Here is a 22,583-nt window from a genome sequence, read left to right on the forward strand (position 1 = left end):
ACTTGATAGTGGTCATAAACAATTTAACTATTTGACAGCACTTCCAATAATAAGCATGAGAATGGAGGGTTTAAATATGATATATTCAAGGATTTGAAGTGAATAATTCATTCATTAACTGTTTAGAGGGTCATTGTGGCACCCAGAGGATAATGCTATAAAGAATATACCGTACTTGATAGCCCTAAACTCGCGATGGCAGGCGCAGTTGGATTGTCAAACGGAGGCGGCCTCAGGTTGGCGATCTCCTTGTTCGTCATCTTCGTCCTCGTTTGCTTCATGGGCATCCAAGATCTGCGTGCTCACCGGGACAGGGAGTCCAAAAATGCCGAACTAGATGCCATGTTCCGCGATCTCCAGGTACCTCACTTTTGATGTTTAGTCCCATCACCTACATGCTTCGCTTTCCAAAACCAAAAAATTCTCCTCCAAAACAAAACACACACATGTTTAGGATGCGAGAAGATCCCACGACGAGCTCCAGAAAAAGGCCTCGGATCTCAACGACGAGAAGCTGCAACTGGCCGCAGTCAAGTCCAACACCAGCACCATGCTGATCCAGTCGGAGCGCAAGCAGCAGCTTCTGGGCGAGGAGAAAACGAGGCTGGAGGCTGCTCTGGGTGACAAAGACATCCAGATCGCCACACTCAAGGAGCAGCTCAAGGAGTTGGACGAGAGCGAAAAGGAGGTGGTCAAGCTCCGCAATCACTTGAAGGCTCTGGAGGACCAACTGGAGCTGTTCAAGGCAAACACGACGACTGGCTCCAGGCAGGAATCGCGCGAGGAGCCCAGGGAGGAGGCCCAGAAGCAGCAAGGCGAGGATTTGGATCACGGATTGGTGGCTGCGGATAAGGCCGAGGTCGGCGTCACGGAGGGTGATGCAGACCTCGAGGCAACCAAGAGCGAGGAGGTTGATGACAGGAAGCGGGAACAGCTTGATGGCGAGGGTGACAAAGTGGATGAGGATTTGGATGCTGCGAAAACGATCCAGGATGCCTAGGAGGAGCTCCGGATAAGGTGGAAAGAAGATAGAATAGACAGAGATGATGACACTTCAGACTAGCTAGAGCCAAGTCTCGCAGTTTTGGTGACCTGTTGTAAGTGAGTGACATTGTTAAAGAAGAAAGGAAACCAACAAACTTTACCTTGTAGACACTGTTTCATTTCCATGGATCGTCCCAGTCTTTCGAGCTCTCTCTCTTTATAAAGTCGACGACAGCACGAACAGCCTCTTGGATCCGGTTGGTGAGGCTGTGATTGCCCCATATTTCAACGGCTGTGGCTCCCATGGCAGCGCACAACCTGCAGAAAAGAAGGGAAATAAGTATTACATCGTGGAAACATGTTGATGCTTACCGCTTGACAAGGTTGTGCTTGTTCACGTAGTCCGGAACGTATTCATCGGCCATGGAAAAGATAACCTATGAAGCAAATTAATCGTAAATGTTTTAGAGCAGATCCATCACACCTGGCAAGGAAGCTTTGACATATGCTCAAGCCTAACACGAAGCTGCTCATCGGAGAGGTCAGAGCTGAACATGTCATCGTCTCCCATATATCCAGCAAGCGAGCGGAAACTATACCAAGATATAAACTCGAAAGTTTTCTCAAAAAGTTCTCATTGTAAAGTTCCATACCGATGAGCAGTGATAGGAGCAGCTGGTTCAGCCCCGCGGGGCATCAAATCCAATTCTCTTCCCTCCTTGATCATTTCATCAGCCAAGTCGATCATTGCGGCTGTCCCAGGCAACGTTGCTCTGTACTCTCTATCACTTACAGGAGCCTACGGAATAAAAGAGAAAAATGGAAGCACGAAAAACATACACAGCGTCGTGTTACCTGAAGGATAGCTCCTCGGACGGCTTTCATGCAAATCCCACCCTCTCGTAAGTAATAAACAATATCCTGTACTAACCGCAAAGTTGGAACAATAGACAAAAGAATTCCAGTAAGTAGAACCTGACAGCCCGTGCTGTGCCCAAGCAGCACCACACCATGAGAATTTTCTTCGTTGATTAAATAGTTGATAAGCTGCTCCAGCTCCTGTGCATCCTAGAGACTCGAAAAACCCGAAGATAAACATTCACTCGCAGCAAAGGAGACGAATCTAAGCACCTGTTTCAAAGAAGAAGTTCCATAGCCAGAATACGACGACGATAAAAGGCACTGGACCAGCGACCACCTTTCACTCTCGAGAGCTTTAGCAAGAGGAAGTAGATACCTGAAATGCCGAAGGAAGAAACAGAAGAATCATTGTGTTAAAGTAGCGAATGCATTTAGAAAGCTACTCTGTCGCAAAGAAGCCGTCTGTCAATCCCCCGATGAAAATCACTTGCTGCTGGAACGATCCAGTCCGAAAGGCAACCTTGTCTCGCAGCAAAATCCGCGCGATTCAATCCAAAACAAGCTAGAGAATCCCAATACCTGGACTGGCTTGGGCCCATACTTGAACAGCGTGCCCTGCATTTGCGTTTTCGGAGCCATGGCGACCTCCGCCGCCTCCGAAGTAGCTGCATTCCCCGTTGCTCCCGCCGAAAGATTGACACGGGCGGCACCGCCTGGCTCTCTCTCTCTCTCTCTCCCTCAAGAGCCCTAAATCCCTAAAAATCCTATAAGCATCTTTTTCAAACTCAGGAGCATATCCGGCATATTCTAAGAAATTATGCGCATCTATAGTTTAAATGTGATCCTTTGCTCGTGGTGTGTGTGTACATTGGCTCGTTTCGTCTCTATATGCTATTGAATCCCCGTCTTCGCTGCTTTGCCATGGCCTCTAGAGCTATCGCTGCTGCTGCTACACGCCCCCCTCCCAATTCTCGGGCTCTCTCCTTCCTCGTTCGACAAAAACTCGCTACTGCTCGCCTCCCGCTTCCTATGGCTCTTGACGCTCTGGAAGTAGCCAACGCCACCACCCGGCTTAGCACCCTTTTTGCTGCCATCGCTCGCTTCCTCCGCGATCTCGCTCGAGCAATCATCGCGCAAGGATTTCTCCTCGGGTGCTGTGAGCTCGGACGATGGAAGCTCTTGCTGCTGCTGTTGTTGCTGAGATAATCCAGCTTCCTGTTGTTGGTGCTGCTGCTGCTGCTGCTGCCAGGTCCAGGGAGCTTGATTTTCCTGGAGGCACGGGATGTTCACCGCGGAGCCAGTGCTGTTGTTGCTACTGTTGCTGTTGTTTGCACTGTTGCTGCTGCTGCGCTTGTGGAACAGGAGATTTGCGATTGTCCGGTCGATGGGATTGGTCTCGGTTTCCAGCAGTGGATATCTGCACGAGAAAATTTGGTTCTTTTCGCTTTCAGTCACGAGAAAATGCAGACCAGGAAAGAACGACCTGATAGCTCTACTCAGAGAGTTGTCGCCCGCCGAGTTATTGGAGCCTTCGCTGCTGCTCGGGCCATCAGAAGTGTGACGAGTTATGGCGCTTCTCGCAAGCCGATAGAGCGCATCCCGGATGCAAATCCTCGTTCCTACGTCCAGCTGCGACAAACAAAACTTGTAAGAACCGGAGCAAAGCTACGGCGTGTCCAACCTTAGACATTATGCCGAGAAGCTGACTGACAACTGCGCTGTCCACAACTGTAGCTCGCGCTCCATCGCCATCTTCCGACTTCACATTCGCCTTGTCGTCTGCATCTATAGGCGTCTCGCTCCGAGCTCCTTGCTGTGGCGTGCACGGATCCATGGAAAGTCCACACTGCTTGGCCATCTGCTGGTGCTGCTCCGACGCTAATCTGTGCATCTTTTGTTTCCACCGCAGTTTCTCAATCTTCTCTTGAGGCGTCATGTTTGTTCCGGACAACGACGGCGGCGGCGGGGGCGCTAGTTTCTGCCTTGTTTCCTGGCCGAACCTTTGTTGCTCGGCTTGATCGTAGCACATCATAACGGCTTGCGAATGCTGTGACTGCGCTGGTTGAATCATATAAGAAGAATGGTGGACTGGGCCAATGTACTGCGGCCTGTGATGCATGGTTCCCAGCACTGCCGGTCCGGTAACATGAGGATAGACCTGCAGAGTTGAAGCTACAGTTGGTTTTAGCTGCAACGGCTGGGACGAAGAAAATTGAGTTGAAGGTTGCTGTTTCGCATAACTGATGCCAGGTCTCTTCGGGTAAATTTGCTTTCTGGATCGCTCATCACTGCGTTTTCTATTGGATGCTTGTCTCTTTCCTGGATGAGCCTGCCATAGTCATGTTACTTCAGAAAAATCAGTGCCATGAAAAAAAAATTAATCACCTTGTCTGTGTCAGAGACCTGTTGTTTCCCTTTTGGGGACAAGAGCGGCTCCATGGAATCCTCCGCTGGAGTCTTGCATATCGAAACAATGGTCAGCACAAGAAGAATTCAGGTGAATAGATTTTTACCGGTACCTTGTCAATGTCGCCTCGCTGCTCCTCGTGAGCTGCAAACTTTAGCTCGGCAGTCGAAAGATCAGTCGCTGCACTTTCACCATCGGCAATGCTTGCGCATGCGTCCGAGTTCTTGTCAAAGCTCTCGCACGGAATAAACTCCATTTTCATGTCCTGGTCGTGCGACTTTCCCTTCATCGCTCTCAACTCCGGGCTGGCACAGGCCGCTTTGGCATTTGTTACCGGAGAGTTGGAGTCTGGAGACGAAGATGAAGCGGGCCACTGAAGCAAAGCATCGGTGGCATCTTGAGAAAATGGTGCTTCCTCGCTTCTGTTAGAAAAGTGAAGCAAAGAAACAAAAGTTTAGAACGAAACATGACGATGCCAAACTAATGCACACTAACCTAAGAAGCGTCAAGTTTCTTACTGAAATAGATTGTCCATGTCCTCGAGGTTCTCCCATGCGTAACTTAGTAGAGCACTTCCTTTTCCAGCGTCGCTTTCACCGCCAAACAGCGTCATCTCCTCCTCGCTTGGAACAGCCGAGAAAGCAAAGTGCCCGGCGTCGCCATCGTTGTACTCGTTAAGACACATCACCACGCCTCCATCCAGCAGTGGCAAAGCATCCGGTGACTCCTCCTTCAAATGGTTTCCAATGCCTGTGAGATTGTCTGGAACGGCCCCAAGCTCCCCTACGTTGAGACTGTCCCAGCTATCCACGTCCATGGTCGTGGCCTCGGCATCCATTTTCGATGTCTGTTCTTCCTCTTTTAACTCCTTCCAGAGCTTTGGGTCTTTCTTTCTTCTCAGCCACAATGACGGCGCCCGTTCGTCAGGCTCTGGCACGCTGTGATCGTCGCCACCGAAGTCATCCCAAGCTATTTCATCGAACTGTCACAAACGAAGAACCCATTCAATCCGAGGCACTGAAGGAAAGTAATTGTTTTTGTTCTAAAGGTACTCACAGAAGACCAAGTGGATTTCGTGTCCAGTGCCTCAAATCCTCGACCGCGAATGTGTTCATGGCCTCCTTTGCTCTCAAAATCTGTCATTCTAGGCCTATTTCCCCATCGGGGGCGATGCCGCTAGGTCCAAAAGGAACAGTAGCTAGATTCTTGCTACCGATGTGAGAGATTTAGGAGCTCCTACACTGTTTGGCGATCGAGAAACCCTCACCTCGCGCAAAATATTTTCCCAGATTGCAGAGGAATCCCTCAAGAAAAAGGCGGCCGGCGCATTCGAGCGCTATGCCGCCGCCGCAGCGCCGCTACCGCCTCTACCGCCTCTACCGCCTAGGAACGCGAAGAGCACACCGCCATCGCCGCCACATTGCAAAAGCCCGGGACACATTCCATGGATGGATGTGGTATCATCATCATCCATCGCAACATGGTAACACATGCTCGTATCCACACAAACTGGTCCGACGTGGCGCCCATTTTTACTGCATGCCGTACGCACTGGGACTGGCCCATGGCCAGTCCGCCTGCCACGTGGAGTGGACGGATCTCGCAACGAGTGGCTACCATTCATCCTCGCGATCCTTTTATTGGCGGGAGATCTTCCACGTACTATTTGACTAGCGCTGACTTTCTAGGGCGGGTTTTAGGGCTCTTGGACGCAATGGATGTTTCTTGAGCGCCCAGGCAAATGGTAAGGGCAGATTGCGAAGGGATCACAGATTTTACTTGCCTTTGAGCAGGATCGTACCGCATTCTTTGAATTTCTTTCGCTGGAAGCGAAAAATCGACCAAAACCATGCTGCAAATCCCAAGGATGGACGGAGTTTCGCTTCTTTCTTTACTTTGCTTGTAGCTCGCGAGATGAAATGCTTTGGACGATCGGCAAAACGATCACAATGGCTGTGGCGGATTTTTCTCCGCAGCTCGTTCTCTGCGAGCTTGGATCAAGCGCTGGGCCGGCTAACGGCGCAAGGTAGCGAAGTAACTTCCGGTACTTACGCCTCGCTCGTCCGGCAGTGTGGCTCGCTGGGAGAATGCAAGCTCGTCCACCGCCATATCATGAGCTCGAGCAAGCATTTCCAGAGCACTTACCTGAGCAACTTGCTCATACAAATGTATGGCAAGTGTGGCTACCTGGACGACGCGATCGCGGTCTTCAAGCAGCTCTCCAGCAGGAACGTGTACTCGTACAACATCATGGTGGCGGCTCTCGTCCAAAACGCTCGGCTCAATCAAGGCTTGCAAGTTTTCCAGGAGATGCTCTTCGACGGGATCAAGCCGGATGTTGTGAGCTTTGTCACTGTGCTGGGTGCCTGCTCCAGCGTTAAATCGGTGGCTTTCGTGTACAAGCTGGTCTACGCTGCCGGGCATGAATCCAACGTTGTCATCGCAACCTCGGTGATCAACCTCTATGGCCGGAGTGGTGGCGTCCGCCCAGCAAGAGAGCTTTTCGACAGGATGACAAGGAAGAACGCTGTGACTTGGAACTCTATGATAGCGGCTTATGCCCAGAACGGGCATGCCGTGGAAGCGATGGAAACTTACAAGGTAATGGACGTCGAGCCGGACGAGGTCACGTTTGTCAACGTTTTAGGTGCCTGCTGGTCCGTGGATCAAGCGAAGAAGCTACACGAGAAGATAGTTTTGCTCGGGTTTGAGACTGATGTGGTAGTCGGGACCGCGCTGGTGACGATCTATGGGAAGTTCGGCCTCGTCCAGGAGGCCGAGGATGTTTTTGAAAGGATTCGAGAAAAGAATCTCATCTGCTGGACGGCGATGCTGAGTGCTTATGTCGATCACGGCTTTCACTCGAAAGCTCTCGAAACTTATCAGAAGATGAGAACTCCGGCAGGCTCTGGTTTGAAGCTGGACGCGATTGTCTTCGTCAGTGCTTTGAACGCGTGCTCGAGCTCGAATGACTTGGACGTTGGGAAGCAGCTCCATGCCGACATGATCGCTTCCAAGATCAAGCTCGAAGGCGACGCCGCCGCCAGCCTCGTCAACATGTATGGCAAGTGTGGAAGCTTGGCGATGGCGAGAGAAGTTTTCGACAGGCTCGTGAAGCTGAGAAGAGACATCGTTTTATGGAACACGATGCTCCTTTCCTACGCCCAGAGCGGCCTCCGGAGCGAGGCAGTGGACTTTCTGTGGGAGATGACTTTAGACGGCACGCAGCCGAACGAGATATCTTTCACGGGAGTTCTGTACGCTTGCTGCCATGGAGGAGTCCTGGAGCAAGGACGCGAGCACTTCCAGGCCATGGTCCGCGAGTACGAGATCTCTCCAGTGTCCCAGCACTTTGGATGCATGGCCGATCTCTTTGCTAGACTGGGAAAGCTCGGCGAGGCTGAGGAGCTGCTGAGATCCATGCCTTACGAGCCCGAGTTCGTGATGTGGACCGCCTTGCTCGGTGCTTGTAGAAACTATGGTGACTCCGAGCGAGCAGCGCGTCTAGCCGAAAGTTTGTCTCCAGAGACATCGTCTTCTTACGTTCTTCTATCGGGCACTATGACGAACTTGTGAGCTTTTCTCGCAAGATGGAGGAAAGAACTCTTTGGTGGAACCATCGCAGTCGGGATCTCTGCCGGAATTTTGACACTTCGCTACGAGCTTTTTTGGTGGACGCGTGGACGACGATTTTTTTTTTTTCGTTTTCTTGGCAGCCTATGAGGTTTCCAGCGTCTTCGTAGCGGAGGGATGGCGATAGCAGCCGGGGCGGTAAACTATCCACAGTTGCTCTCGGCAGTGGACAGTGCGAAGAACACCTCAAGGCCTTGCTTGCGCTCTGGGTTTTTGGTGAGTACCTTACGTTGTCTGGACTGACAATGCAAGCAGCTTCTTATCTAGTTTTCCTTGCTTTCAGGGAGCTTGCGGAAGTTTTACAAGCCATCCGGGACGAACCAAGCTTGCTTGTAACTCCCCATCTCAGGCAGCAGCTGTTGCTTCCTGGGATTTTGGACGATTTCTGAAGACTGTCTTCTTTTTCAACGAGCCGTCTTTCCCAAAGGTTTGCTTCAACGTAATCCGGTTTCGTATCTAAACTAACAGTGTCTTTCAGCTGGTGCAATCCATCACGGAAAGGTTTACGAAGTCTCGAGAAGCAGTGCCAATGGCAGACAGCAAAGCAAAGACCGGAGATTTAGTTCTTGTCACCGGTGCAACTGGAGGCGTTGGGAAGAGAGTGGTGGATGTCCTGAGAAAAAAAGGCATTCCTGTTCGTGTCCTGGTAATGGAATTCTCGCATTCCAACTCTGTGTCTTATCGTTTTGACATGCAGGTCAGGAATACCGAGAAGGCTAGAACTTTACTGGGACCAGACACAGATATTGTGAGTATAGCTATAGATCATTGAAAACTGGTGGTAATCTACTTTCGTCTGGCAAGATCTCAGGTGACTGGAGATGTAACGAAGAAAGCTACACTGCAACCTCACTACTTTCATGGAGTGAAGAAAGTGATAAGCGCGGCCTCGGTTATTGTAGGACCCAAGGAGGGAGATACACCGGATAGGCAAAAGTACTCTCAGGTAATAAGAGACCATTGCTTCTAGCTCGATCAATTCAATTTCTCATTTTTTATTGATACACTTTGCAGGGCATAAAGTTTTTTATGCCAGAGGTGAGTAGTCAGTTTTTTTGTTTGTTTTCCTATTCTTACTTTGATATTCCAGATTAAAGGCGATCCACCAGAAGCAGTGGAATACCAGGGAATGAAAAACTTGATTGATGCTGTAAAAGATCATGTTGGACTGCTTCAAGGAAGGCTTTTGATTGGCTTCTATGGTAAGAGAGTGATATTGTTTATTCTTGCACAATTATGTCCCGTCTTGGTCGTAGAGAATGGCATTCCTTTCGGGCCCGCGTGGGGATCTTTGGACGATGTTGTTATGGGAGGTGTGAGCGAAAGTTTTCTGCAAGTTGGCCGAGAGGGAGATGAGCCAGTTGGGATCTTCAGAGGTATTTTCAACTTCCCAGAAGAAACTGTGTAACAACTTCGCTCTTGTGCTGTATAGGAGTTGTCTCGACTGCAAACAATGGAGGCTTTGCGAGCATAAGAACAAAGGTGTAGTAGTCACTCCGGCTAAGAGCATTAGATCTCATGTATGGCTTGACAGAACTTTGATCCAGTGCTGGACTTGTCCGCGTACGACGGCCTGGAGCTCCGGCTCAAAGGAAACGGCCAAAGATTGAAGCTGATTGTCCGCGTTTCCAAAGATTGGGACGGAACCGGATACACTGCGAGCTTTGACACACAGAAGAACTCTTGGACACAGGTAACCGTCATGTTTCTTACCTTTTGCGTGGAAGCTGGAAACCACTCTCGTAGGTTCGGGTCCCATTTTCAAGCTTCGTGCCAGTTTTTCGAGCACGAACTGTGCAAGACGCTCCACCGTTTGACGTCTCGAGCATCGCTTCGCTACAGGTATGTTCATGTAGGCATTTTTCTCGACTTCCAGCTCCGTTTTGCCTCTCTTTGTAGCTCATGTACAGCAAGTTCGAGTACGATGGCAGGCTTAATCCAACCTTTGAACCAGGTTCGTTTGCGATTCCAATCGCAAGCATCAAAGCTTATCTCAATGAGCCTGTTACACCGAGGTATAGTCCCGAGTTTCGTTATAAGCTTTTGAATAGTTCTCTTCGTGCAGGTTTGTTCACGTAAGTTCTGCTGGGGTTACGAGACCGGACAGACCAGGATTGGATCTAAGTAAGCAGCCACCAGCAGTCCGGCTCAATAAAGAGCTTGGAGACATACTCACTTACAAACTCAAGGTAAACTTGCACGGGAGTACTTTGGCTCAAAGCTCGAGCTTATGAAGTCGTCTCTCAGGGAGAGGATCTTATACGAGAGAGTGGGGTGCCTTTCACGATCGTCAGACCCTGTGCGCTTACAGAAGAGCCAGCAGGAGCAGAGCTACAGTTTGATCAGGGAGACAACATCACAGTATGAGCAGTTTCAGTATCTCATTTGGAGCTGTTTCTCACATTTCTTTGATTGTCATTGCACAGGGAAAGATTTCGCGAGAAGAAGTTGCACGAATTTGCGTGGCTGCTCTGGAATCTCCCGCAGCTTGCAATGTGACATTCGAGGTAGAGTTTCTCTTCGTTTTCCCCTTCCCGATTCATGGCTTTTCTTTTGCGTTTCTCTCTAACAGGTGAAGAGCACAGTTCCTTTCAGTGAACCCTTCTCCATCGATCCCAGCAATCCTCCTGCCGAGAGAAACTACGAAGAAAACTTTAAGAATCTCAAGCAAGGAATCACTGGCAAGACGGGGCCAGTTCCAGAGGCCTACGCGGCTTCAAAGTAGAGATTCAAAAATTTTAAAATAAAGGATTAGGGCTTGCGTGACAAATGCGCATCTTGCCACGTGTCTCTACGGGGACTAGAAAGAGCGACTTTTTAGGGCTCCTGGATGGCGGCGATGAGGCCCGCAATGCGAGTGCTACGGCTCCAGGGATTCCCCATCTTCCGGCAGCTCCAGCTCGAGGAGCGATTGATGCACAAGACCGATGAGAATTGGTGCATCTTCAACAATGGGACATCGCCTCCCACGATCGTCATGGGAGTGAGCGGGTAAGAAGAGATTCTCCCCAAATGCGCGCGTCTTTGTTGATGGATCCGTGCCCCAGGAGCCCGGAAGAGCTTCTGGATGTGGACGCCGTGTCCCGGGATGGAATCCCTGTCGTGCGACGCTTCTCCGGCGGCGGGACTGTGATTGTGGACGAAGATACGCTCTTTGTCACGCTCATTTGCTCGCGAAAGGCGATTCCATCGCTGGAACTCTTCCCCAGGACTATACTGAAATGGACCGGGGAGCTGTACAAGAACGTTTTTTGGGACAATCCAGACTTCACAGTTCACGAGCAAGGTACCGGAGAGATAAAAGAGTTTCTTTGGCGACTGTTCTTCGTGAGTGCTGGACAGACTATGCGTTCGGGCAGACGAAGATCGCTGGAAATGCCGAGTCCATCTCCAAAGATCGCTGGCTCCACCACACTTCCTTCCTCTGGGACTATAGCCCGCCACGAATGGCTTACTTGACTATTCCGCGCCGCGCTCCAGCGTATCGACTGGTGAGCGAGTTTTCGTTACTTCGTTCTATGAGCTTGAGCTGTATGTAAATCTCGCACAGGGCCGATCCCACGGCGATTTCATCTGCAAGCTCAAAGACTATCTCTCGTATCGCGAAGAACTTGCGGAGCTACTGGAAGACGCTCTCGGTCGCCATTTTTTCCTGGAAAGAACGAGGCTCGAAGACGTAGATGAAGAGGAGTATAAGCACCGGACACAGTTCGTCGAACTCCTTAGAAGTCCGATATAGTGACGTGGACTCCGGTAGATGCTGATAGGGAGTCCGAGATACTGACGTGTTTTAGTCCCGGATGGACGTTTTTGTTAACACCATTATAATGTGACTTTGCTTTGTTGATGGAATACTATTCAATTTAATTCAACAGTCGAATCTTATTATGCCTTTTCTACCCTTCAAAAGCCACGCTTTAAGTGGTCTTTTAGCTTTAGAGAAAGTGTGTTCTTGCTTTACACCACCAATCCGAAGGGAAAAAAAAAAAGCAATATGCAGCTGCTGCCGCTTGGGCACCGCTTGAGCATTAGAAGCTTGCTTCTCTTGTTGCAAACGTACCATCCTCTTGTATAATCTCTGAGTAAGCACACGTCCAGTCTAGAGTTTTCCGACAGAAAAGTGACTTGCTCATCATCGAGATGGCTAGCATAATTGGCACAACTGCCATGCTCCTGACCTCGAGCAGCTCCATCCGCCAGAACAAGTTACAGAATGATCCTCCTGACCTCGAGCTCCTTCCTGGGACGCCCGAAAATATCCGATCCAACTCCTCCTCAGATTTAGCAGAACAAAGTACGTAATCGCTTCTCATGCTATAATACCGTGCAAAGCACCCCTTGCAGTCGGCTCCAAGTTCCTGCAGCCACTCCTTGAGCTTGCTGAATCTGAGGAAAGCAATCAGAAACACCAAGAGCAGGAACTCTTTGCAACGAACTGCAAAGTACGTACTTGGACATGAAATTCTCCCGTGACCATCGATCGTTGCTATGAGCCGCCGCTTCCTGCAAAAAGGAGAAGAGCTCTCTTTTACGTTAGCAACCATGAAGAATTGGGAGGGAAGTGGTACTTACAAAAACTGCCAGTCTGAATCAAGACAATGCTCTTGGTTGCTGTCTCGCTGGTGGAACGATCGAATCGAGTTTGTTAGTAAGTGAAGGAGCCTCAAGAAAAAAAAACGAGTTTTGAGGAGGAAAAATGGGGAAACAAGTACTCAACTTCAGAGATTTGGTCCTCCGCAACCACCAGCGTTTTCACTGACTGTGGCAGCCGCTCGATCCTATTTCCTGGAAGAAAGAAAGGAAAACTCTCATTCAAGATTGTCATAAAGAGTTTACCGTCCAGTTCCATCGCGTAGTAGCTGAAAGGCGCTCTGGATCAAGCACAATCTCCAGCTGGAATTAGAGCAAACGAATGTCTGGATGAAGATCGTACCTGTTGGGGATCGACCCAAGAACACCATAAACCCCAGTGCCGCAAAGCCCGGAGCTTTAGGGTTTAAGGGAGACGATGCCGCGATCCTTTGAAGCGGTGTTTGCGCGCGCGCTCGAGGCAGTGGAGCGCAAGGCGGAGCACGACGACGATCTCGACTGGCAGGCATGGAACAATCGCGAGGAGTGCACCGTGGGTAAGCGCTGGAGCGTCGCCAAGCTCAACCGCTACCTCGAGATATGGAAGCTAGGGGTGTCGTGCGTCATGCGCCCCGGCGGCAAAGTTATCGCCGTGGAGCGGCAGCACGAATCCTTCGTCGCTGGGTACGTGAGGGATAGATTCATGTCCAGGAGGAATGGGATGGAGCCTCTGGGGAGCAGGACGTGGGGACTACTCTACGTTCCATTTGCCCATCTCCCCAGGGGGAGCATCAAGCTCCTCACCATGGAAGCCTTCCATGCCGCGCTCTACCAGCTCGAGCCCAACAATGGCAAGTACCTGACCAATCGCCCATGCCCGCGCTTCATCCTCGACATCGGCCAGTGCCAGACGCTGCCCGAGCTCCTCTCCTACAAGGACGCCTACTTCCATAGCCCCGGCTCCAAGGTCCAGATCTTCCTGGCGATCAAGTTGTACGTGAAGACGCAGCTGAGGCAGATGGTGGCGGTGTTGCTCCACCGATATGGCGATGCTAGAGCCATCTCGTTTGGAGAGGAAGCGCTACATCCCGTGACTGTGGCGTGGCTGGAGGAGCAGGGGATTCCATTGGCCGGAGTGGGACACGGCGGGGTGGAATGCGATCGACCAGGCATTCCGAGCTACGAGATCAAGCTTGACATCGCCAAGGTGCTCGAGGGTGGGGATGATGTCGACACCGTTCGGGAGAAGTGTGGCGACCATGTTACGCTGGATCTCTACTGGGTCAAGACTGAGTTTCACAATAGCGCTCGTTTGCAACCCAAGGGTTAACTAGCATATCCTAAGTAATTAGCAGCTAGCATATCTCTGCGCTGGAGAATTCCTCGCGATTTCACCTTCTGCAGGCAGTGAATCCATAGGGCGTGCTGTGTTTGTGGCTTGCATCCTCTCCAATTAGCTGCTTTTCTCGCCCTCCTCGCCTAGGAACTCCTCTTGCTTGGATTCCAGCGCCCAGGTTTCTGATCTCAGTGGTTAAGTCCAGGGAAATGAAGGAAGACTTCTTTACTTTTCTAAAGTCCAAAGAACTAAAAGAGATAAGAGATCTCAAAACCAACAAGCGAAACAAAAACTCAAAGTATTTGGAAAGAATTCAAGAGATTTTTGAAGCTCAATGGAATAATCAAAGAGCTCACAAGATCCGATCTAGTAAAAGAAATCACACAAACCAGGCTTGTGTACATTGATCTCCCGGCAGTGGACTTCTGCTATACTCTACCTGGATGTTCTTGCTTGGTCTGGATGTGAGAGTTGATTGATCTCTTGAGAATGATCGGGATGTTCTTCTTCTGGATGTGATAGGCTTAGTTGATGACAATGGACTTCTGCTATACTCTAAACGTCGGGAACGCGATGAAAACCCGGAGTGGACCAGTGACTTTGGTCCTGGAGTGATCGGTGTTCCCGTCACACATCCAGGCGCTGATACTGGGCTCCAAGCTAGACAATACTTTGAATTACGGGGCTGGAATAACAGCGGCTTCGCTTCTCCCAATCAACCATGGGTATAATGTGGGATTCGTTAGATACGCTTGGAGGTTCCTGCTTCCCAAAGGGATCAGGCAGTTCGCGAGCTTCTTTACGAGTGTCGACGATGAAGAAGACAATGACGACAAGGGTCTGAGAGAGCCGTGGAAGCGTCGTTTGAGGTCATATGCAACACGGACGAAGAGCTATCGCACGGCAACTTTCAACTTCAGGAGCTAACAAGCAACCATCGTTTTGGTCTTGGCTACGTCAAGGTATGGCGTTTCTACAGTATTTTCTTACTTGTTTGATTGTTCCAGAGGACAGATTGGGATCTTGCTTACAAAATGGAGCAGAAATGCAACAGCTCATTGCGAGATCGTGATTCCAGACCACGAATCCTCTGGCTGATCGTCCGATAGATCCCTATAATCACAATTATCAGACCAAAAACACGTTTCCCATGTTTTACAAAGGCTTGTCAAAGCTTGGGGTTGATTGACATCATCACTGCGAGCATCATTTCAAACAAGAACTTTGTTTTATCAGAGATAGAGTCAAGATATTTAGTTATGACTACTTGATCGAAACAAGAACGCCAGGGCGTTGGAGTGGTGTTGAAAGCTTTGATGCCATTTGTTCCCACCCAGGAATGCCCCGCTATGCTCTCCTGCTTGACTCCTCCTGGTTTTTCGGGAATCCTGCTGCGGCTGCTGCGGCTATGGCACCGCCTGCCTTCGTCCTGGACCTCTACTCTGTGCAGCGCGCTGCACACGGCTTCGCGTTTTGATTGTAAGGAACCGAAAGAAGAGCTCCAGACTTCTCAGTCGAGTGTTGCGAGCTGTGGCCTTCAAGTTGATATCAGCCTGGGATTATGTCTCGACAGAGAATTCCATCCGCCACTCACACGGTCTCTGGTAGTGTCATCGATCGATCGAGAGAAAGAGGGAGAGGAAGTGGTGTCTTGGTCGTTCGTTGGACATCCCGGTTGTGTGTCTGCCACGAGTTGCCAGTTTCTTTGTTTGAGATATTACTCTATTTAAATAAATTTGCTCCCCCTCTGGTCTTGATCGAACTGCGGCTTTGGCGCTGCGATCTCAGAGGAGCGTCAAGAGCGCCATCAAATTGGACGGGGTATGACGGATCCCAGATTGTCTTTGAGCTAGAGAGACTTACACTCGAACAACTGGAAGGCTTCGATCGTCCCAGTCTTCTCTTCTAGCCTTGTGCTTCTGGGCTTTGGCTTTGGCGTAGCAGGCTTGCGACACTTAGTTATGTGATCCCTCTGCCATTTCGAAGGCCGACCGACTCTCGGTCATGTCACGGGCCTTTGCGACAAGAGCTCTCCCAGCACCTCCTTCATCACGTCCACGGGCTTGCAATCGGGCACCTGGCGTCGGTCTGTCCGGCCGCGTCAACCTGCATACGAGCTGAAGTGAGCTTTAATATAAACTTGATCTCTCCACAGCTCTCGCTCAATGCCTCCTCCCTGTAAAACCACATTGTACAACTACAACCTTGGCAAAATCCAAACAGGCACTCTGCTATTTTCTTTTCCTCCAGCGCGAGACACAATTAATTCTTCCGCCATACCAAAACATCAGGAGGATCTATATCACCTGAAGGCGTGATATCAGTGATTGAGAGCTTGCTCTAACCAGCCATTTCTCACGAGATCCCAGGTAGTCTTTTCGTCTAAACACATGCGGTAGCTATCCACGAAACGTAACCACAGAGTTTCTAGAAAACTCTGGATCACAAAAAATTCTCCTGTTACCACCGCTTGTTCCAGCGCCAGGGCCACCGCGAAGAAAGATAACATGCTAGAAATCCAGTGCGTGAGAATCGAAAATGGAGAGTAGCCAGCTTACCTGACCATGCGAACTCCGGAGTGAAGCTCCGGATACAGTGCCGATGGAACCGACCGGGACTTGGATGCGATTCCTGCGCAGTAACGCATTCCAGAGAACCCTAGGCCCGGGGATGCTCTGGAGCCTCGCTCCGTGGTCATTGTGGTCTTTAGCGACTAATTTTATGTATAAATGCAAGCCTATTAGTATTTCTTTGCAGGTGTTTAACTGACGGACTGTACCTATTAGAGAAGAGGGTTTTTATTATAGCTATGGCGGGGAGCAGTGGTCTGGCGACAGCGGCCAAATATTTCAGCTCCGCGATGCGAAGGAACGCAGCGATCAGGCAGCCGCTGAGCGCGATGCGCACCAGGAGCGGCGGATGGGGATTGCCGCTGCCGCCGGAAGAAGAAGTCTCCGCCCCTGTAAGTTTTTCTTGCTCGATCTAGGATAATGTAGCTAGTTTCTGAGGAACCCGCGCAATCTGTGACCTAGGTAGAAATCGTGTGATGTCTCCCTTCTACTGTGATCCTTTGTTTTTATCTCAGGTTCCCGAAGAGTATGAGCTTTGGTGGGGAGGAGAGCGCGTTGACGAGGATCCTACTGACATAGATAAGGTATGCATTTTTTCTTCGATTTTCTTCCTGGTTCTAGCTAGATAGTGTTTTGCAGTGGGAAGCTCTTGGAATGTGTTGCGCTGGACTGTCTTTCTTCGCCATACTCGGGGTTCTTGCACACTACCGAGCTAAATATTCTAAGAGGCCTTATGTAAGTGATCGTAGAGTTTGTGGTGTCTTCTTGGACTAACTTATATACTTTGAGAAGCCACTGCGAGAGTTTCCTTGGCTTGAAGAGTGGGATAGGCTTATCCCGGTGGAGGAGCGAGAGCAAAACTTCGATCATCCTCAAAACTACTGATGTGGTAACTTTGCAAGCTTTCCAAATTCCTGTTTTGTTATGTTTCTAAATTTTCCTCCTCGAGACTTTCTGTCGTCTGGGAAAATCGCAGGAATCCGTCGTGATCTCCCAAGGGTTTTGCCTAGGTTCTTTCGCAGTGGTGGATCTCTGTGCAAATAAGAAATGAAAATAACTCGGATTCCAGGTGGTGTCTCTTCAAGTTCGTGTGATGGGAACATCAATAGGTGCTAGTGTGATGGAAGGGTGACCACCAACAGATTTTGCAGGCTATGGGTATATATCTCATCGTGGAGGACTTTTCCGCAATTTTTGTTGGATCTTCTCTGCGGAATGGCTCTCAGAGCGGTGCTTTTCTGTGCTCTTGCTCTGGTTTTGGCGGAGCTGAGCTCGGCTCAAGCTGATGGTGGTGGGAAACATCTGGACGACATGATCGGGCAGCCTGAGGGAGCGGATTCGCTGCCGAGCGATGTGTTCGCCCCGCTGGAGAACAGGCTTGCAGAAGGTGGTCAAGTAGAGGAAGCCGATAGTTCGCTTCCGGAGGGGATGACAATGCCAGAGTCGGAAAGGCTTCAGCCATCTCCGGGAGGAGCTCCATCTCCGTCGACCGGGGATTCTTCCCCTGACAACGACGATGAGTTGATGAAGAAGGAAGCCTTGGCAAGTCTCGAAGAAGCACAGCTCTATCTCCAGCGGGCTCGGGTGATCGAGACGACGGAGGAATGCAAGGCCAGTTTGTACTCGGCCAACGGCGAGCTTGCATGGTGCGTGACTTTCTTGCTGGAGCTGAAATACAACGAGACACTTGACAAGCTCGGCAACGCAAAGAGAAGCTTGGCGCAGTGTTCTTCCGCTCTCTCAATGGACAATTCGGTAAGATCTCGACCTTCGAGTTGGTAAATATTTTGTTCTCATAACTATTGACTTTGCAGGGTGATGCTACCAGACCTCTGCTATATCTCGTCCAGAAAGCACTCTCTCAGATAGACGAAGCGAAAATCACCGTGAGCGGGCTAACACCACCTCCGAGTGAATTTCCCAGCACGGAATCGGTGGAGTTTGAAGGCAAGAAAGCATCGTTTCTCTTCATTTTTTAATAGTGATATTTGCTCGCAGGTGTTGGAGTCCGGGACTCGTGCAAAGTGGACGGGACAACTTGCCAGTTCTCGAACTGTGGGAAAGGAAAGAAGTTGCCAAAGTGTGCTATCGGCTATGCTGGGAGTGTGACTGGGGGAGCCAGGGGTACCATGTACACGGTCACAAGCTCCGACGACAATCCATCTCGGCCACAGGGCGGCACCTTTCGTTATGGAGCTCAGCTGGCCAACGGGAGAAACGGAGGGGTTTGGATCACCTTTGCTCGGAGCATGACTATAGTCCTCCGCGACATGGTGTGGATCCGGAGCTCCACCACGGTTGATGGACGTGGAGTGAACGTCGTCTTTACCAACAAATGCTTCGTTCTCGGCGGTGTCAGCAACGTTATCCTTCACAACTTCGAGATCTCTCGAGTGCCACAGACGGATACAATCCACATCTTTGGATCCTCGAGGGGCGTTTGGGTGGATCACATCACGTCCTCGGACGCGAAGCTCGGCCTCGTCTCGGTTGTCCAGGGATCGACCGACGTGACCATCTCAAACTGCTATCTTTCCAACAAGAACTTCAACATGCTGCTCGGTGCCTCGGATGCGGACTCGCAGGATCGAAACATGCGCGTGACCATCTTCCGGAACTGGTTTAGAGACTCGATGCAAAGGATGCCTCACTGCAGGTAACACAATCCTTCGCAAGTTCTTAGATCGCTTTAGCTTAGTTCGTGCGAAAACTTCCACAAGAGTTTTCGTTCTTGCTTACATTCTTTCTTACAGGTGGGGATACTGTCACGTTGTCAACAATCTCTACACGAACTGGGGATACTACGCCATCGGAGGAAGAGCAAACGCACAGATCCTGTCCGAGAGCAACGCGTTCATTCCCGGCCGTAGGCGTGAGGTAACGCCATGGTTTCCAGGTGCCTCCAAAGCTCTCGATCAATCATCGACGATTCAGTCGAGAAACGATCTCTATCTTGGCGGTTCTACGTTCCATCAGTTCGTCCTCCTCGGGAAGAACTCGCAGCATCCAAAGTACGTTACGCCGCGCCATGCTCCTCCGGTTGTAACTCCAAATCGTCTCACAAAGATGATCCAAGCTTGCGCTGGCGCGCTCTATGGACAGAAGCTCCAGCGCTGCCTCTACTCGAGCTAAAATCGCTGTGCAAGAGCTTTTGATCCAAAGCTTTTCCAAAGCTTTGCTCCATTTTAAAAGAACGGTCACGCGCTAAAACAAATTTAATAAAGCCAAGATTTTGGAGTCCAGGGCTTTAGGGCTTTACGCTTGGCGGCTATGGCGACGAGGCGCTCCCTGATGGCGCCGATCCGACGAGCACTCCAGGTGAGAGAAATGCGATCGTCCAGCGCGCGTAATGTGTCCTTGTGCTGTGGAAGACACGCATTTCAAGGCCGATCTCCACTGCGGCGATCAATGCGGGGCAGCCGACGCCCGAAACGCATCCGGAGGTGAGATTTTGGATGAGCGATCGTCTCTGTTTTTGATCTCTTGTTTGTCAGCTTCTTGAGGCAGGGGAGATTATGCCCGGGATTTCGGCCGCCGAGTTCCACCAAAGACGGAAGAGCTTGATGTCGATTCTTCCCAGGAACAGCTTGGTAGCGATAGGCTCTGCGCCGATCAAGACGATGAGTGATATCATTCCTTATCCTTATCGGCCAGACTCGGATTATCTTTACTATACTGGCTGCCAACAGCCTGGTGGAATAGCGGTGATCAAAGCCAATGGCGATCTTTGTATGTTCGTCTCTGATCCAGATCCCGAGGTAAGGCTATGATATTTTTTTTACCTGAAAAAACATGATCAGAAAAAAACAATTACAGCGGTCTGTGTGGGATGGAACTCTAGCGGACAAAGAAGCTGCACTGTCTGTTTTTCATGCCAACGAGACGTATACAATAGCCGAAATTCCAAAGGTTCGTTATGTTCGTTCGCGCTTTGTTGCTGCTAACTTTCTTCACTTTATAGTATTTTGGTGAGATGGTCAAGTATGCCAGCGGTGTATATTGTAACGAGAACATACTGAGTCCTACGTTCCGGAAGGTTTCGAAAATTCAAGAGGCCTTCGAACAGAACAAGTTGAGGAGCCTGTCTCCACATTCTAGCCAAATCAGAGTTGTTAAATCGCCCGCAGAGATCAGCTTGATGAAGCGGGTAGCGGATATTAGTTCACAGGTACGCGTGCGCTTGTTGTTAATGCACATGGATTGCCTAACTGGCTGCAATCTTGCAGGCATTCATACAAACTATAAAGACGTCAAAGCACTGGCCGCACGAACATTTGCTGGCTGCTACCATAGAGTACGAATCAAAAATCAGAGGAGCCCAGCGCATGGCGTAAGGACTATATTGCTAACGTAAACCTGGAACTCTTTGATCTTTAAGTGCTTGCTTTTTCCGTTCGCTACTAGTTTCTTCCTGCCGTTTCATATGTTGCTATGTTTCATACTTGCAGGTTTCCTCCTGTTGTAGGAAGTGGAGCAAATGCTAGCGTGATACATTACTCTAGGAACGACCAACGAGTGAGATTTCTTGCTCCAAAGTTTGGAGGCCGACTTTTCTTTTTTGTTGCTTAGATCCGGGAAGGAGACTTGGTCCTTATGGATGCTGGCTGCGAGCTTCACGGATACGTCAGTGACATCACACGAACTTGGCCACCTTGCGGGTCCTTTAGCCCGGCCCAGGTCTGTGCTTGCTTCGTTTTCAACTCGTCCTTGAGCAAGATTACTTTATTGCAGAGGGAAATTTATGAGATTGTTCTATCAACAATGAATGAGTGCTTCAAGTTGTGCCATCCTGGTGCGAATCTACTACAGATCCACTCGCACTCTGTAAGCAGCTGTTACAAAAACGAGTTGTGATACGGTTCTGAAGGTACAGCTGCCTTACAGATGCAGCTGTTGTCGAAGGCTCTGATCGGTCTTGGTATCAAAGGACAAGGACATTCCCCACCAGACGTTGGAAAATTTAATCCGACAGCTATCGGTACGCGATTGCAGTTTTCTTGTTCGAGTGACTTACGTGTTTTTCTTGGCTTGAAGGACACTATCTCGGGATGGATGTCCATGATTCTGGTGGAGTGTCACGGGGAGAATCCCTCCGCCCTGGTATGGTACGTACGTACACATTCTGTTGATCTTTCGTTTTGTGCTTATATGATACGTTCCTGTCAGGTTTTAGCAATAGAACCGGGCCTCTACTTTCCAAAGGACGCCGATGTCCCAGACAGGTCAGCAAAATTTGATGTATTCCCATGAGCCGATTGAGCAAGCCGAGCTAATCCAGGTACCGTGGCATTGGCATACGTATTGAGGACGAGGTTCTCATCACCGACAGTGGTTACGAGGTGATAATATGTTTTCTCGCTTGTGGATCCAAGCTAACTTTAAGTCGCTGTCCTCCCAGGTTCTTTCAACGTCCATTCCGAAAACGATAGAGGAGCTGGAGCTTTGCATCCAACAAGGTAAAGCCAAAGCCTATCCCCCCACTCTCGGGTCGTCCCAAGCTACATAGCGTGAGGGGGTCACTGGAAACGTCAGTCATTCGCTAACAGCAACAATCCTTCTCTGTCAGGACCAAGCCCCGCGCATCCTTTGAGCAATTGTCGAGACAAGGAGGGATTGATAACATAACAGCGCTTTCGCCTGGCCTCTAGTTCATCAATCTCGCCCCGGATGATTGATGTATGATCGGCAGTAAGATCTTCCCTTTTCTGGCCATTTATTTTGTTTGGATGCGTTAGGTGGCTGAAAGATTGTGGGCAGTCTTTTTGGCTGCCCTTCATTGAGTTGAATGAATTCCCATACTTACATTGTTGTACAATTAAACTACAACAAAAAAAGGTTAACTCCACGGCTTAGGTTAACTCATTAATTCCGTTTTGCTACCTTAAAAACAGAATTAATTAAGTGATATGATGCGAATATTCTAATTCTCCATTTGGGCGGTACAGAACTGTAACGGCGCCAACCAAACCACAATGATAGCGTGCAGCGCGTCTTAATCATTATCCGAGCCGTGCGGTACGTTGACGTGGCTGTCGCCAATTTGAAGGTACGTCTACTATGTACGCTTTCTGGCTTTTGACAAAATTTGAATTTAAAATTTTGAAGCTGCAGTACCGCGAATGCAGGAGAAGTGGAACAAGCCAAAAAAAATTTTACAGGCAGCTGGAAAAGGGAGCACTTCTTCCTCTGTTTTTTATTGTCGCTCTGCGAGTTTCTGCTCGCA

The 22,583-nt window shown here is 49.9% G+C and overlaps 8 protein-coding genes across 9 annotated transcripts; 6 read left to right on the forward strand and 2 right to left on the reverse strand.

Moving 5' to 3' along the window:
* The first annotated feature begins 124 nt into the window (after positions 1-124).
* LOC9631472 lies at positions 125-1,013 on the forward strand. The gene is made up of 2 exons (XM_002968251.2): positions 125-360; positions 455-1,013. Exons 1-2 carry the CDS (start codon positions 196-198, stop codon positions 998-1,000), a joined length of 711 nt encoding a protein of 236 aa, XP_002968297.1. The 5' UTR covers positions 125-195; the 3' UTR covers positions 1,001-1,013.
* On the reverse strand, positions 987-2,581 carry LOC9631473 (UPF0613 protein PB24D3.06c). The gene is made up of 10 exons (XM_002968538.2): positions 2,425-2,581; positions 2,289-2,365; positions 2,116-2,221; positions 1,960-2,052; positions 1,840-1,905; positions 1,638-1,783; positions 1,469-1,577; positions 1,357-1,421; positions 1,146-1,302; positions 987-1,092 (listed from the first exon to the last, which is right to left on the reverse strand). Exons 1-9 carry the CDS (start codon positions 2,482-2,484, stop codon positions 1,161-1,163), a joined length of 864 nt encoding a protein of 287 aa, XP_002968584.1. The 5' UTR covers positions 2,485-2,581; the 3' UTR covers positions 987-1,092; positions 1,146-1,160.
* Positions 2,582-2,673: 92 nt separating this feature from the next.
* Positions 2,674-5,709, reverse strand: LOC9650526 (protein LNK1). Its single transcript, XM_024673234.1, has 7 exons — positions 5,309-5,709; positions 4,771-5,234; positions 4,365-4,674; positions 4,231-4,302; positions 3,527-4,174; positions 3,329-3,474; positions 2,674-3,262 (listed from the first exon to the last, which is right to left on the reverse strand). Exons 1-7 carry the CDS (start codon positions 5,393-5,395, stop codon positions 2,737-2,739), a joined length of 2,253 nt encoding a protein of 750 aa, XP_024529002.1. The 5' UTR covers positions 5,396-5,709; the 3' UTR covers positions 2,674-2,736.
* A 238-nt stretch (positions 5,710-5,947) lies between these two features.
* On the forward strand, positions 5,948-7,847 carry LOC9650527 (pentatricopeptide repeat-containing protein At4g35130, chloroplastic). The gene is made up of 2 exons (XM_024673468.1): positions 5,948-5,996; positions 6,046-7,847. Exons 1-2 carry the CDS (start codon positions 5,971-5,973, stop codon positions 7,826-7,828), a joined length of 1,809 nt encoding a protein of 602 aa, XP_024529236.1. The 5' UTR covers positions 5,948-5,970; the 3' UTR covers positions 7,829-7,847.
* Positions 7,848-7,981: 134 nt separating this feature from the next.
* On the forward strand, positions 7,982-10,655 carry LOC9631474. The gene is made up of 16 exons (XM_002968253.2): positions 7,982-8,101; positions 8,169-8,312; positions 8,364-8,531; positions 8,583-8,633; positions 8,697-8,831; positions 8,900-8,923; positions 8,976-9,087; positions 9,142-9,261; positions 9,318-9,367; positions 9,420-9,578; positions 9,632-9,727; positions 9,785-9,900; positions 9,951-10,074; positions 10,133-10,246; positions 10,312-10,392; positions 10,458-10,655. The coding sequence occupies exons 1-16, from the start codon at positions 8,003-8,005 to the stop codon at positions 10,608-10,610; spliced, it is 1,746 nt and encodes a 581-aa protein (XP_002968299.2). The 5' UTR covers positions 7,982-8,002; the 3' UTR covers positions 10,611-10,655.
* Positions 10,656-10,719: 64 nt separating this feature from the next.
* Positions 10,720-11,739, forward strand: LOC9631475 (lipoate-protein ligase A). The gene is made up of 4 exons (XM_002968254.2): positions 10,720-10,876; positions 10,933-11,171; positions 11,228-11,376; positions 11,436-11,739. The coding sequence occupies exons 1-4, from the start codon at positions 10,725-10,727 to the stop codon at positions 11,622-11,624; spliced, it is 729 nt and encodes a 242-aa protein (XP_002968300.1). The 5' UTR covers positions 10,720-10,724; the 3' UTR covers positions 11,625-11,739.
* A 4,831-nt stretch (positions 11,740-16,570) lies between these two features.
* Positions 16,571-19,600, forward strand: LOC9631477 (pectate lyase 1). 2 transcript variants are annotated; one of them, XM_002968256.2, is made up of 8 exons: positions 16,571-16,752; positions 16,876-16,944; positions 17,000-17,095; positions 17,153-17,249; positions 17,310-18,115; positions 18,175-18,307; positions 18,359-19,016; positions 19,114-19,600. In XM_002968256.2, exons 5-8 carry the CDS (start codon positions 17,576-17,578, stop codon positions 19,490-19,492), a joined length of 1,710 nt encoding a protein of 569 aa, XP_002968302.2. In that variant the 5' UTR covers positions 16,571-16,752; positions 16,876-16,944; positions 17,000-17,095; positions 17,153-17,249; positions 17,310-17,575; the 3' UTR covers positions 19,493-19,600. The 2 variants fall into 2 exon arrangements, with proteins under 2 accessions (XP_002968302.2, XP_024529007.1); XM_024673239.1 differs by having other exon boundaries at positions 17,337-18,115.
* Positions 19,601-19,618: 18 nt separating this feature from the next.
* On the forward strand, positions 19,619-22,200 carry LOC9631479 (intermediate cleaving peptidase 55, mitochondrial). Its single transcript, XM_024673240.1, has 15 exons — positions 19,619-19,678; positions 19,732-19,803; positions 19,855-20,118; positions 20,177-20,269; positions 20,322-20,528; positions 20,587-20,690; positions 20,809-20,875; positions 20,930-21,037; positions 21,092-21,184; positions 21,245-21,338; positions 21,395-21,465; positions 21,527-21,582; positions 21,639-21,699; positions 21,759-21,816; positions 21,927-22,200. The coding sequence occupies exons 1-15, from the start codon at positions 19,631-19,633 to the stop codon at positions 21,983-21,985; spliced, it is 1,455 nt and encodes a 484-aa protein (XP_024529008.1). The 5' UTR covers positions 19,619-19,630; the 3' UTR covers positions 21,986-22,200.
* Positions 22,201-22,583: the final 383 nt, after the last annotated feature.

Source organism: Selaginella moellendorffii, unplaced genomic scaffold (assembly GCF_000143415.4).
Source record: "Selaginella moellendorffii unplaced genomic scaffold, v1.0 SELMOscaffold_10, whole genome shotgun sequence".
In the NCBI taxonomy this organism is placed as follows: Eukaryota; Viridiplantae; Streptophyta; class Lycopodiopsida; order Selaginellales; family Selaginellaceae; genus Selaginella; species Selaginella moellendorffii.

Bases quoted from the DNA above. Each gene is read 5' to 3' on its own strand.
- LOC9631475 (XM_002968254.2), top strand. From the start codon at position 10,725: ATGAGGCCCGCAATGCGAGTGCTACGGCTCCAGGGATTCCCCATCTTC. The intron at 11,172-11,227 runs GTACCGGAGAGA...AGTGCTGGACAG, and splicing joins CTTCACAGTTCACGAGCAAG to ACTATGCGTTCGGGCAGACG. The intron at 11,377-11,435 runs GTGAGCGAGTTT...AATCTCGCACAG, and splicing joins GCGCTCCAGCGTATCGACTG to GGCCGATCCCACGGCGATTT.
- LOC9631473 (XM_002968538.2), bottom strand. From the start codon at position 2,484: ATGGCTCCGAAAACGCAAATGCAGGGCACGCTGTTCAAGTATGGGCCC. The intron at 1,906-1,959 runs GTTCTACTTACT...CGGTTAGTACAG, and splicing joins GGCACAGCACGGGCTGTCAG to GATATTGTTTATTACTTACG. The intron at 1,422-1,468 runs GTGTGATGGATC...TTTGCTTCATAG, and splicing joins TGTCAAAGCTTCCTTGCCAG to GTTATCTTTTCCATGGCCGA.
- LOC9650527 (XM_024673468.1), top strand. From the start codon at position 5,971: ATGTTTCTTGAGCGCCCAGGCAAATG. The intron at 5,997-6,045 runs GTAAGGGCAGAT...GCCTTTGAGCAG, and splicing joins CTTGAGCGCCCAGGCAAATG to GATCGTACCGCATTCTTTGA.
- LOC9631477 (XM_002968256.2), top strand. From the start codon at position 17,576: ATGGCTCTCAGAGCGGTGCTTTTCTGTGCTCTTGCTCTGGTTTTGGCG. The intron at 18,116-18,174 runs GTAAGATCTCGA...TTGACTTTGCAG, and splicing joins CTCTCTCAATGGACAATTCG to GGTGATGCTACCAGACCTCT. The intron at 18,308-18,358 runs GCAAGAAAGCAT...ATTTGCTCGCAG, and splicing joins GGAATCGGTGGAGTTTGAAG to GTGTTGGAGTCCGGGACTCG.
- LOC9631474 (XM_002968253.2), top strand. From the start codon at position 8,003: ATGGCGATAGCAGCCGGGGCGGTAAACTATCCACAGTTGCTCTCGGCA. The intron at 8,102-8,168 runs GTGAGTACCTTA...CCTTGCTTTCAG, and splicing joins GCTTGCGCTCTGGGTTTTTG to GGAGCTTGCGGAAGTTTTAC. The intron at 9,368-9,419 runs GTGTAGTAGTCA...ATGGCTTGACAG, and splicing joins TTGCGAGCATAAGAACAAAG to AACTTTGATCCAGTGCTGGA.
- LOC9631479 (XM_024673240.1), top strand. From the start codon at position 19,631: ATGGCGACGAGGCGCTCCCTGATGGCGCCGATCCGACGAGCACTCCAG. The intron at 21,185-21,244 runs GTAAGCAGCTGT...GCTGCCTTACAG, and splicing joins TACAGATCCACTCGCACTCT to ATGCAGCTGTTGTCGAAGGC. The intron at 21,466-21,526 runs GTACGTACGTAC...CGTTCCTGTCAG, and splicing joins AATCCCTCCGCCCTGGTATG to GTTTTAGCAATAGAACCGGG.
- LOC9650526 (XM_024673234.1), bottom strand. From the start codon at position 5,395: ATGACAGATTTTGAGAGCAAAGGAGGCCATGAACACATTCGCGGTCGA. The intron at 4,175-4,230 runs GTGATTAATTTT...TGACTATGGCAG, and splicing joins AGGTCTCTGACACAGACAAG to GCTCATCCAGGAAAGAGACA. The intron at 3,475-3,526 runs GTTGGACACGCC...TGTTTGTCGCAG, and splicing joins TTCTCGGCATAATGTCTAAG to CTGGACGTAGGAACGAGGAT.
- LOC9631472 (XM_002968251.2), top strand. From the start codon at position 196: ATGGCAGGCGCAGTTGGATTGTCAAACGGAGGCGGCCTCAGGTTGGCG. The intron at 361-454 runs GTACCTCACTTT...ACACATGTTTAG, and splicing joins CCATGTTCCGCGATCTCCAG to GATGCGAGAAGATCCCACGA.